Source organism: Austrofundulus limnaeus, unplaced genomic scaffold (genome assembly GCF_001266775.1).
Source record: "Austrofundulus limnaeus strain Quisiro unplaced genomic scaffold, Austrofundulus_limnaeus-1.0 Scaffold0, whole genome shotgun sequence".
In the NCBI taxonomy this organism is placed as follows: Eukaryota; Metazoa; Chordata; class Actinopteri; order Cyprinodontiformes; family Rivulidae; genus Austrofundulus; species Austrofundulus limnaeus.
Window position 1 is genome coordinate 8432688 of NW_013952402.1, and position 13183 is coordinate 8445870.

At 37.6% G+C, this 13183-nt stretch overlaps 1 protein-coding gene across 1 annotated transcript in view; it reads right to left on the minus strand.

The window, feature by feature from the left end:
* Nucleotides 1–13183, minus strand: part of adam12b (ADAM metallopeptidase domain 12b) — a gene marked incomplete in the record, with an annotated part of 110038 nt that overhangs the window by 89627 nt on the left and 7228 nt on the right. Inside the window, 1 exon segment of the mRNA XM_014001941.1 lies at nucleotides 1113–1231. Within this exon segment, the coding sequence (XP_013857395.1) occupies nucleotides 1113–1231 (119 nt within the window).

The following is a 13183-nucleotide window of genomic DNA, read 5'->3' on the forward strand; positions in this document are numbered from 1 at the left end:
GAATTGAGGCAGTTCTGAAGGCAAAAGGGGGTCCAACCCGTTACTAGGGTGGTATACCTAATAAAGTGGCCGGTGAGTGTATATATTTTGTGACTGTATCCCTGCTACCAAAATGTCCATGCAGAGTGATAATGTTCTCGCCATTGTCTGTGTGGCTCTGTTTGTATATTAGCAACATTTATCACATGACTCACTGGCCAAAAAAAAAAAAAAAGTAACTGTAAGCAAGTAAGTAACCATTAGGTGTATATCTTCTAATGGCTGTTGCAGCTAACTGACCCTAGAAAACACAAATATGGCTATATTTCAGTAGGTTTTCAAATACTGTGCATAAAAAAAGAGGTGCAGATGTAGCGGAAAAATATTAGCTTAAAATATTTTATGCACCAAATCTTGGACAAAGTCTTTATAAACAGTAAAACTGTTGGAATCAATCTTGTTTGCCTGTTAGCAAACTATCCCATAAACCACTGGGAAAAAAAAGAAATAGAACTCTGAGAAAATACTGTAATAATAGAATGTATTTTTACAACCGATTCACCTTTATAGTCATCATAATTCAAAATGGCCACCACATCAAAAAAATGCAGGCTATAATTACAAATACTGAGATAAAATTGACTTGGTCATAGCTGAGAGTCTTTCACAACACATACTTTGAGCATGACATTTCAATTGTAATATTGCTTGAGACTGTGCATAATGTTATTTTTAAGGTTTGCCCCAAAAATGTCTACTATTCTGCCATTTCTTAACATAAAGGCGATGTACATTACTTCAAGGGATGTTAGGTCTTTAACTTTTTATGCTTTGTTTATAGCGCATGAAAAATGACTATAATACCCAATTCTAAGAGCATGCAATGGCTTGTAAAACAACAGCAAGGATTTGATTGAGCTATAATTTTAAATCGCCTAAAGGGCATAGCTCATATGTAAGCAACAGGTTGAGATAAAAGAGAGCGGAACAGAGCAATAAGGACAAAAAATAAACACAAGCAGGAACACCAAGTAAGTGTGGCAGGAGGTGAAAATAAACTGTGGTTATGTCAGACAATAACAAATAACAAAGGCAGCCATTTATTTATTCTTTTAAATGGTGACATATTTTACCCCAGATCTGAGCTGGCTGAGAGGTCTGCGCTCCAACCCCTTTAGCAACAGAGGTACGGTGGTCTCACGGCGTGGTTTGGTTAACTCGTCCTGCTGTTCAGCCTTGTCTGGAGAAATTCCTGTCAAAAAACAAAAACAAAACAAAAATATAGAATTAGATCAACTTACATGTCAAATTTGAGCTTTATGCTCCAAACAATGTGCAAACAAAAACATAGACCACTGATAGAGTGCAAACAGTGTTTGCAATAACTTTGAGTCTTGCATTAAAGATTACATGAGCGCAACAAAGCTTTTGACACATCATGACACAACATTATTAAACAATATTTGCGGACTGCGTGGCTGGGAAGGCGTAAAAGCTCCCGTCTTGTTCTTAGGAGTGGATGCGCTGTGCCCCGGAGGACCTCTGCCAAAGACAGAGCATCAATAATGGATGCTCTCGCACAGTTTATAAGTAACTCAGTCTGTGCAACGTCTCCAGACAGAAATGTTTAACAGAAAAGAAACACTTGCACAATGAAATTGTCCTTCCCACTTTTTCCATTTGTTTCTTGCACTTTATATTGTAGGTCAGGGTTCTGCAGGACACTGCACTGCTCATTTTTCCCTCTACTTTTTATTCGTGTAAAATATGATCTCATGTATAATACAACCCCCACTATTTTTTAGCTTAAAAAGCATAAAAAATTGAATCCTCAAACTACCTCCAATTTCATACAGACTTCAAGATTTTTCAGCCTTTGCAGTCTTTATACACATCAGTAAAATGATCATTGGACTGTTCGTTTTATTTTAACAACATACTGTATGTACTAAAAGGTATTTTGACAACAAATATATATCAGCAAACTATGATTTTGAGCTTTGTAGCAGCATCATATGAATTCTGGCATTTTACACATAGTCCACCAGGATGCGCCAACACAAAAGTCAGAGACTTCACATGAGGTTTGGGCCATCTTCTGGGGGAAAAGCAGATCACTTCCTACTCGCGAGCGCCCCCTCTGGTGGGGAAACTTTTTTCAGAGATACAAACTTTTTCAGAACACTGGTAGATGGCAGCCATTACAGACGAACATGTGTTTGTTGTTGTTCCAGGAACGGCCCAGTTACATGCTAATGTCATTAGTTCGTTATCATTACTAAGGTGCAGGACTGCTCCCCACTTTTTTTCACCATTGCCGCYTGCCTGGATCTGTTATTATCTCGCTCTGAAGCACAGAGGAGTGTCACAGGTGAGCTTGTTTCAACTGCTTTTCACAACGTGGTCTCATTTCCAGACTCAGGCATTTTGTGAATGATGCCGATATTTCAGTTAAAATACATAAGTAAAAATATTTATCCGAGTATAATATTACCCCCAACTTTATGGATGATTTTATGGATTAAATTTTACGTATTATACTTGAATATGTACGGTAGTTAAATTAACTAAATTAGATGTCAGCTATGGTAATTAGCACTTAAAAGACTGATCGTTGCAGAGGAAAACCGTAAGGCACGTATACGTAATATAAAAGCAGGATAAGGCGGACTGAACTGAATCAGAGCTTGGAGCAGGATGTGGGAAACGTGAGAATTCCCTCTCCTCTCTCAACTCTCCTCTCCCACAAAAAACCGAGGTAGCCCCGAGTGCTCCCACAGCCTCWCTGAGCATGTCTGTATTATAGCAGGCACAGCAGGTTTCCTCTGAAGCCCAATGCATGTTACAAAAACCCGGAGGAGTTGTGGAAATGGTCTAGAGGGGAGTGTGGAACACCAAGGGAGGTGTTTTTTTGTAGTTTTTTCCCCTGCTGACCCAAGACAGACTTAAAGAGATTGCTGCATTTGTATCTATTGTGTATCTAGCTTTGCTTAGTCCCAGGAAAAAAGGAAACGTAGCATCTGTGGGTCTGCATWTGCAACATTATACAGAGTAAAACAAAAGGTTCAGTCGTGCAATGTGAAGAACTACCATTCAGCCTTTTTCGTTTAATGTTTTCTTTTATACTGTATGCGTCTTTTAAGCCTAAAAAAACTTTTTAAAAACTTTTTTCTTTTAATGAAAAGCTTATAATGGTCTTAAAGAACATAGGAGAAATAAAAAAATATGTCCAAGAAATAAAATTTCTCATTTTGAGACCCTGAAAAAAAGGATTTTCTTATTATTATTTGTAAGCCATAATCATACAAATTATAAGGAATAAAGACTGAAGTTTCTCACTTATGATATGAGTTTTACTTTCTAAAATGATTGACAAAAAGTTATTTTTTTTAGAATATTAATTTTTTTTTTTTTCAGATTGACCTACATGTATATATGGAGTGATAAAAGAATGTGATGACTTGCATGTTCCTGTTGCATCGTGCAAGTCTATACCGGTTGGTTTTTTTTTCCTACAAATTTGATTGTTTTAAAGACAAAAAAAGACCGTTCCAAAGGGAACATCCCAAACTGATCCAGCTCAGCTCCCCACCAACTGATGAAAGCTATCAAAGCTGCAGGTGAGACAGCGACAGGGATGAGCTGCAGCTTCAGCTCAAGGATGTCAGAGTAGAGAACTGCCAAACAGGCAAGAGCACTGAAAAATAAAAACCCTCACAACCGCGTAGAAGAAATCATGGGTATTGGGGTTTTGTGGTGCTGTGGGTAGTCACCTTGGGGACAGTATTGAGACAAAAGGAAGGATTTTAGTTCCTTTGCCCCTTTTTTTTTCCTGGCTGCACGGAGCTCTGTGGGTTTGCAATTGTGGCTCTATCGTCCAGAGCCTCAATGTGGGTGGCAGGCACTCCTGTGCTCCCAGTTATGAGACACTTTTCCATCAGACTTTTTTTTTTTGCTATTCTGACATCAAAAACTTAAAATTATATGAGTAAGAGCAGGGTTTTTTATTTTATTTTATTTTTTTTGCTTTTATTTTGGAAACTTGGTCATCATTTGAGCTGGAGAACATCGCTATTTTTGTTTTTTGATGACCACTGTGTTCTGCCAGGTTGGAATCCATGCCAGGTTTGGGGTTCATGACTTGACGTCATCACTCTTTGCTAACATTTGGCTGACTTGTTCCTTTTTTTTTTTGTATTCATTTAATATACAGTATTTCTCAATTTCTGACATAAAAATGAATATTTCTATTGTGGGCTATGACCTTGACTATACAAATCATGTAATATAGCATTTAAAGTGCCTGTGACATCTTCAAACACAAAAAGTCAAAGAAAACATCTTCATATTTAAGACAGTTGGCATAATGCACACATTTTTTTTTTACCAATTTTGTTGCATAACTGGCATGTTTTCTTTTCAACTTTGTTCAGCCAAAGTGAAACAGGAAGTGACATCAAAGAGGAACTCTTTAAATAAAGGAATTCCCTGTTTTTTTTTGTTTATTGAAACAATATAATTTGAATTCTGACTCTTTATCTCTCTGTGATAGTGACTCAAAACAATCTAACCATCAGATTGTTCTCTACAATATGTGTTGCTAGCCATTGTAGAACTGCTCTGTTCACATGCAGACATTTCCCTATCACTTCCTGTTACATGCGAATATCTCAATGACGGTTCAACTCAGTGGCGTGAAATTATTGGTGCTAATTATCGTTGGAATTATTTTGCAACACACAATTAATTTTATCTTCAAAAAATGCATTCATATTCTCTACAAAAAATAATGTCACAGGCACTTTAAGCTTTTATTATGCATTATTTATATTTCCTAAATGTTTAATTGTCCGTTAGTAATTGTATCCATGCGACTTGAACCTGATGAATTGATGCTCTCATCGCATCAATACGACACACATGTCGCATCAGACCAGCACTTGTTAAAGCATTTTGCCATGTAAAAGTTTGATCTTTCTCTTCTTTGATGACAAAATGYAGCATTGTGCTATCACTACTGCATTTCTTACATCAAACAGTCTGACGGTGGGTAACCCACATCCTCGCTTCTTTATGGAGTCTGTGTTTCCACAGTGCATAATAAGCCAACAAGGGCATAAAGGGGACCTCCTACATTTTAATGGGACATTGGAACATGTGCCGATGGTGGTTTGTTAGTTTTAGCGGTGCATGAAAACCACGTTCGAAGGCTGGAGCAGCATGACTGAGACTACTGGCTGTGGTTAAAACTCGGGAACAGAAAGAGTAGAGAAGGAAAGTCAGGCTGACATCTTGCTGTCTGCTTTTATTGTCATCACATGCTGATAATTTGTATTCTCAATAAAAAAAAAACACAAGTTCTCTTTGGCAGCCAAAAAACATCTTTTCTTCTCACTCACTTAAGATAGCTTCACAACAAATTCATTTCAGATGCACGCCTGTTCAAATAACTTAAAGACATGTTTTTTTCCTGCTTCTTTTAGTGACACAATAAAAACATGTTATATTATTGTTAAACAGTGAACTCAAATAGTAACTGAGTCAAGATCAGTAAGACAAAACATTTTTTATAGCTAACACGTGATGTAGCATCAATTTAGTTTAATTTACCTGGATGAATGCTGCATTCCCACAGGTAAACTGCACTGAATTGATGTGAGGTTTTTTTTTTTGATAGAAAAGAATTTTGTATCCTCGTGCAATAATAAAATCAACTTTTTAAAGAATAGTTTGAGGTGTCGCTCCATTAAAGTGTAGTAAAATGAGTCRGTTAGGATACTATATTTAGGAAAATAAAGCAGAGTTTATCCATCCATTACCCYTAATTTACATTACATGCGTTACGGCTCCGTTCGGCTGCGCTGCGCAGGTCGCAGCTGTGCATTTCAAGTCCAGTTTACACTACCTCCACTCCGCTCCAGTCCGACAGACGTGCAGGAAGGAGATCGCGCGATAAATTCAGTGATAAATGTGGAAGTCACAGCAAAACAATAAATTATGTGAAAGACGAACTCCAAACACAGCTGAAAACAATGATATAAAGGCTTTTGGTATCTATGTTGAAACTGTCTCGCTGTCGGCTTTCTGAAACTTCTGATTTCAAAATAAAATTCACGTGTATCGTGTGTACACATATGCTTCATGCTACATGTTTCCATCTGCTTCCCAAACAGAGCGATACGTTCTGACAGCATTTGTGTGGAAATATATCTGTATATTTATTAAAATAGCTGCAATTTCGACATTATTCTGACAAATTATCCAGCCTAAAAGTGTCTTATTTTGAAAATATGTTGTGCTCATTTCTTTTCCTGTTGGTGCGACGTGATCTTTAAAAATTTACTCCGGCGCTGCTCCGTCGTCCGGCAAAAATAGGATCTGTTCTAATTTTGACGGATCGCCGTCCGCTCACCGCCGCCGTGCGCAGCCAGTGTAAACACTCTCATTGATTATAATAATAATATTTGGTGCGGAGGTCAGACCGGAGCGGAGCGGAGACGCAACGCAATTAGTGTAAATTAGGGGTTATTTTAACCCACTTCCTCTTTTTAGGGTCATGGGGGTCACTGGTGCTCATATCCAGGAGTCACTGTGCGAGGGGCGGGGTACAGCCAGGTTAYGAGTCCATCACAAAGTTTAGTTAAAGGTAATTAATTTTATATCTAATATATTTGTACTGCAGCTGAACAGTGCTCTATGAAATAAAAGGTTATGYTGAAAGTCAAAAGGTTTCCTTGTCTCAACAGCTTAATGAGGACAGAATAAAAGCAATAAAAAACCTGAGACAGTTTTTTTTTTTTGGTCATTGCTCCACATAAAGAACAGTCTCGGAACACCTGCAGATCAGCGGATAAAAGCTCTAACTATAGATTGGATAATACTGGTGATTTAACGGTCAATAAAACAGCAGCACGGAGCAGCACTCCTGACCTGCATCTGTGAATGCTCTCAGAAAGGTGAATCTCTGCGGTGCCTTCCCGAAAAGCCTCTTTACAAAATGGTTTTCTATTTTGCTCAGGATTCTGCACTCCGWCGGTTTAAAATAACTTTGTGGATTTACATCTTTTACAAAATGTCACAGTGCCTGCCACCTTTCATGCCAGAGTTTTAAACTAAGATCATCTTGTGAAGAAAAGGGATGGAGTCATATCTTTTTGGTTGAACATTAAAATAATGCCGTGTGCAGTTTCTTATGCTATTGCATGATCTGTTAGCATTTGGAATTTATGCTAAGGACGGCTTTCAGCTGCTACTTCATCAAACTTTATTCCACTTTCTGTGTATTTGACTGAGTTAGAGCCACGTTTGTGTTGGCGAAGGCTGACTAACTGGCAACCATCTTGAATTAGGTTGCCTCTAAAAGTTAACCAGTAGATACACCCACTGATTATTTGTGTGACTTTCATTCACATTTGTCTACTGGTTCATGAACTAGCAGACAAATAAATACAGACAAAATTATTTTTGCCTACCAATGAAGGTAAAAGAGTCATATATATAGTTCCAAATGAATTTTCCTCTAAATGTCAGAACAGAAGATTCACACAGAAAATGCATGTGAGAAAAAGGTGTAAATTAAGTGTTATGCTCAAGTACTGAGATTTAATAAAGAGCTGGCTTATTTTTTTTCTGCCTCTGATGCTGAAGGTTTTACTTATTTTTGAAATACAAATAAAAAATAATTCTGAGGAAAATGTGGGGTTTTCATTGTTTTCAGCTAACTTAGAAGCTCTATAAATAATCATTGTCATCTAATTACTAAYGCAGAAATAGAATAGAGCTAAATATAGCACCTGAATTGTGCCCTCGGACATAAAAGAGTTTTTTTTAACAAAAAGAAAGTTGAATAAGGTCACTTTGAAAGCCATTAAAGCCCTTCACAGAGCTGTCCCATGAAAGCAAAATCAACATCCATAAATCAACCAATCGAAATCAGACAAGGACTCTTGGAGGGTTATGTAATTGGCAGGCTTGTTCGGAGAAATATTATTAGACAGAACATAATCTTACAGTACTGTCAGTCATATAACAGGTTATTACAATAAGTCTTATCTCAGAATGAAACTCCGCGATACACCTTCGCTTTTTCTTTCTTTCTTTTTCTCAGTACATCAAAAGGATCCTTTGCAGTTCTCCCAGTAAAATGAATTTCTATAAATCTTTTCAATTAACTGGTACAAAAACAGCCTTTCTTCATGATAGAGTTCTTCAACGTGATGTCTGTAGACTAAAATAAGACATTCAAAGACAGTAATTGCATTGTTTAAAAAAAGGAAAAGGAGCAGAGGTGCAGCTCTGTGAAGTTCTCACCACTCTGCCGCTTATAAATGAATGTTTGACGCTTGAAGCGACTTCAAAGAAGAAAAAAACGACTTTCAGTTGGAAATAAGTCATCRGCAGAACATTTGTACAGGCTTCTCGTCTACTATATGACTAAATGTGGGAATTAATTTTTCATCTTGAGCAGCAAAATAAAAAAAGACCTGCTCAAACAATCTGTTAATATTTAGTCCGAGGTTGTCAGATACYTCTGTGTTGTCGAAGCCTTTGGCATCTCAGAGATATAAATAACATGTCCTTTGGCTTTGGAGCTCTGACAAACCAGCCTTCCCATTATGACACGCCAAGAGCAAAGCTACATTTTAGAGACAGGTAACTTATGAACAGAAAAAAAAGTCCCAATAGGGCAGGCAACAGGGAGCAGAATAATGTCATGTCAATGAATTTTGAAATATAAAATCTGAGTTTAGCACTCTTGTTGTTTTACTTTTTTTATTTTTTGGAAATGATTGTGATCAGAATGCATGAAAAACTGACTGGTTCTACTAAAGTTTCCTTATTATTTTCAATGCGATATAAGAGGTGAATTAAATCAAGGCGTTATCTAGGGACTAAACCACTAAACCAAAGTGGTTTGGTTCCCTCGCAATACTTTTGCGTTAACTCGCAATTCTTTTGCATTACCTCGCAATACTTTTGCGATACCTTGCAATACTTTTGCGATACCTCGCAATATTGTTTTGCGTTCCCAAGCAAAAGGTTGATTTGTATATGTACTGAATTAAATCAGACTTTTATTTTGAAATATCCGGTTACCAAAACAGGATGTGTCGCCACAAGTTCGTGAAATTGACATTGATGTTGCGTGGCTGCACTGTGTGAAAATATCGACATATGACAAACTTCCATGCGTGGCTGTGTAATACTGTATTTTCATTCTGAAGCTGAATTAAGAAGTAGGCTAACTCGCTAATGGTAAACATGTAAGTTTGTTAATAAACCGGCAGGCACAACAGTGTTTAACAACTTTTGCGAGGGAACGCAAAAAGAAAAAAATCCCCCATGTCCCCTTGCGGGCTCAGTACTGGGACAAGAGTGACAACGTTTTTCAGGGGAAAAAATTGTGTTGTCGGTGAATTCTGGAGCTGTAATGGAAGACAATGAGGATTTTTATGAAAACTAGGAAGATGAGCAAATTAGCATAGAACTGGAGGAAAAGGGGTAAAATACGGTTAATATTAAAGAGCGATGGAAACAGAAACGAAGATAGAGACAACACGTCACATGGCAATTGAAAGTGAAACACAATTCAAGTTTGCACATGATAGAAAGAAACATAGTCCTACAACAAAAGGAGGCAATGAAAGATAAAAACGGACAGACAAAAAAACGTACGTGAATTATTCGCAAAAAGAAGTCAGATCTGTGCAGGTTCAACAAGATGGCTGCATATAACTTAAAGCGGTTTTCAAATCTGTTGAAAATTCCTGTATTTTTTCACATCACAACATTGTTGGGTTAGAAAAAAAATTGTAATGTCAGTTTCTTTTTTTACCAATATTGTGCAGCACTATTCTGATGATCAGAGATACAAACAGGCTGATTTAAACTCGACATATCCAATAAAGGACCCAGATATAGTTTTTTAAATAGCATCTTTGCAATAGACTTCTTCTTGTTGTTTTTACAACCTAATGTCTTCAACTTTGAGGATGAAAAACATAAGTACTATTATCAAGAATCAAGAATATATGTATATTATATGTAGTGAGGGAAAAAATATAAATAAACTAAGAGCCCCACAGTTTTTCCACAGTCATTGAGGATGTGTGTCCCTTCACTGCCTCATTTGAGCAGTTCCTCTTCTGCCACTTCCCACATCACTCACTTTCCCCATGATGACACAGCAGTAATTAGTGGTGAAGTCGAAGAAGGTGTTAATCCTGGACGAGGGACCGCACAGCTCCATTCCCAACAAAACACCCAAGAATCGACCTGACAGAGCAGTGATCGGCAAACGGTGAAATAATAGTAACACGAGACTGCTCAGGGTGGGTTAGTGAGATTTACTTGTGTGTGTACTATCCCCATCCTGTGGGAGCAACAGTGGAAAAGCCAATTCCCATCTTGTCTTGTACAGACTTGTTTGAGAGCCACAGGGATTTTGGCTTGGAGGATTTGGGGATTAACATGAACTTATCACACATGCCATCTAACTGAAATTTGGAAGGGAGATTGGTTTCAGTGAAGTTGATTTTCGCCATGCAACCATCACGGTTAACAGGTCAGTCTGTTATTTCCACAACTGTTAGGAAGATTGTCACTGAAGGTTTTCGTCATACTAATTTAGACAGTAATTCGCCCTTATTCAGTAATAAGCTCATCTTCTGATCTCACAATGCTAATTAGATATAATAAAGTTTTGAGGCCTGTGTGGGATTGTTTTCTTCTCCATCTAAATTTCTGGCCRATCCCACCTTCAACTGGCTTTGAGCTTGTACTTAAACTGGTCTTTTCTTTTCAAAATACAACTCCACATTAGGACCCAGATTTACCATTTTGACTCTTAGCTCCCGCCTGCAGCCATGTTAAAATGACCCACTTTTTGTTGGATTTGCATCCGGTCCCACAGGAAATGTGGGATCCTAACCCCAAATGCTGCCTTCTAAAAGAGTCATCCCTCTAATATGAATCCAGAATAAACTGGTCTGGTGGAGAATTAGTGCTACAAGTCAATAAAATATGTGCTTAATGTACCAAATAAAAAAAAAATAAATTTAAAAACTTGGCATAGTATTTATAGTAAAACTTTACATTATTTGAAGCAAAGTTTTCCAATCCTCATCCTGCCCAATTTAGATGTGTCCCTCTTTCAACACACCTAGTTTAAACTGGAACCGGTGGCCATTTGAAACATGCAGCAGATAGTGTTTTCCTGAAAATATTGCTTTACTTGAGAAAAGCTTTGCACCACATGGTGTATTTGAAAGTAACTGAAATTGTAAAACCATCACCATGCTGCATATACCGCAAATACTGAATTGTTCAAAAGGTTTGCTGGTGAAGATTTTCAGTAGCCATGATCAATCAAAAAAAGGTTAAAAAAACAAAACAACTGGATTTATATGCTGAGGCTACACAGGAAGCAAAACGTCTTGTGTTTGTATGTTTATTGTGTGAAAAAGTTAATTTATTGATGACTAGAAGGTCATTAGCGTGAATAAATCAAATTTCATCAACAGCATTAAACTTCAAATCACCTCATTATTTCATCTGCCTTTATCCCAAATTTGATCAGATTCATTGAAAAATGTTTTTTTTCCTCTATGGAATAGCAACAGTTATTAATGTTGACGCTCGTCTTTGCCTTGACACATTTTGAATGCTGTCATTGGTTGAGGGGCTTTGTTTGCAAAACAAATATCCACTTTTTTAATTGTATTAATTTCCTTGGCTTTCCAAGAAAACATCAAGTTGATCTTATGCTGCAGTTTCATGACATGACATTATTTTATACTTTTGCTGCTACTTTTACATTGGAGTTTATAATGTTTTTATTGTTTCAGGTTACAAGACGCTTCCTACAAAACTGTATGAGCAGAAATCATGAACTTGATTATACCTTAACAAACATCCATAACTTCCTTTACTTGAGATAATCACATGATTTTAGTGTTATTTTGTACGGTTTCTAATGTTCTTTTTGAATCCACTATCATATTTGATATTGGCGTGGGATTAAAAAAAATGACCCACATCCCTAAACAAGCTGTTACACATTATATTTCCACGAGATGGTTGGTTCCAGGGGTGTCAAACTCCTGTCCTCGAGGGCCGCTATCCTGCATGTTTTAGAGGTTTTCTTGCTCCAACACACCAGATTTTGATCGCTGGGTGATTAACAGGCTTCTGCCCAATTTGAAGAGTTAATTCAATCACTGAATCAGGTGTGTTGGAGCTGGAAAACCTCTAAAACATGCAGGATAGCGGCCCTCGAGGACTGGAGTTTGACACCCCTGGAACATTTAGCAATGGCAAACTGTTAACATTGTTTTAAACCAAGCAATGTATGACAAGAGTTACTGATCACAAATGTTTGGGCTACACCCTCCTAAGCAGTTAGCCCTGTGATGGCGTTAGCTGTAGCAAAATCTCATAACAATTTTGTTTCAAAAGTTTGCTTCCTTACTGGCTGACTCGATGGTATTTTTAAAACTCTTTCAGATTCATCCATGTTTGAATGAATACTCAATTTCTGTGTTACAACTTTCTAGTCCTTGTGACATCAAGGTTTGATGGTAGGATGATTCCTACCTTCTTACTGACAAACGTGACTTGACACTAAATATAAACACATTTATCTCAAACTCAGAGCATTTAACAATGAACAAAATGAACAAAAAGAATACAACAAAAGCATGTGCAGTCACAAAACACAGATCAGATTCGAGGATCCCATTCCCCCTCCATCTCAAAGGTCTTTTTTTTTTCAAGAGGCATTCGCTTCGTGTGATATTCGCTCAAACAGCTTCTATTCTCTCCATCGAAGGTTTCAGTACAAAGGCCAACGGCTGAAGAGCTTGGTTGGATCCAATCAACAACATCTCAAGATAAACACACTGACACAGAGGTGTGTGACCTTTCTGTTGTGAAATTATTGATGTCGAGCAACCCAGTGGTTCAGCCCTACTGCACAAMTATGAGCCTCGGAGCCGAATAGTATTGTTAGGCTTTCTTGTTTTGTCCTTGTTCTCACCYGAGCAAAACCTAATATTTCTCGAGATGGGTGGTCTGTCAGAAGAAAACGAAACAAACAGCAGCTGCTGTACTAAAAAGACTTTGTATGTTCACCAGTGTGTGTGTGTGTGTGTGTGTGTGTGTGTGTGTGTGTGTGTGTGTGTGTGTGTGTGTGTGTGTGTGTGTG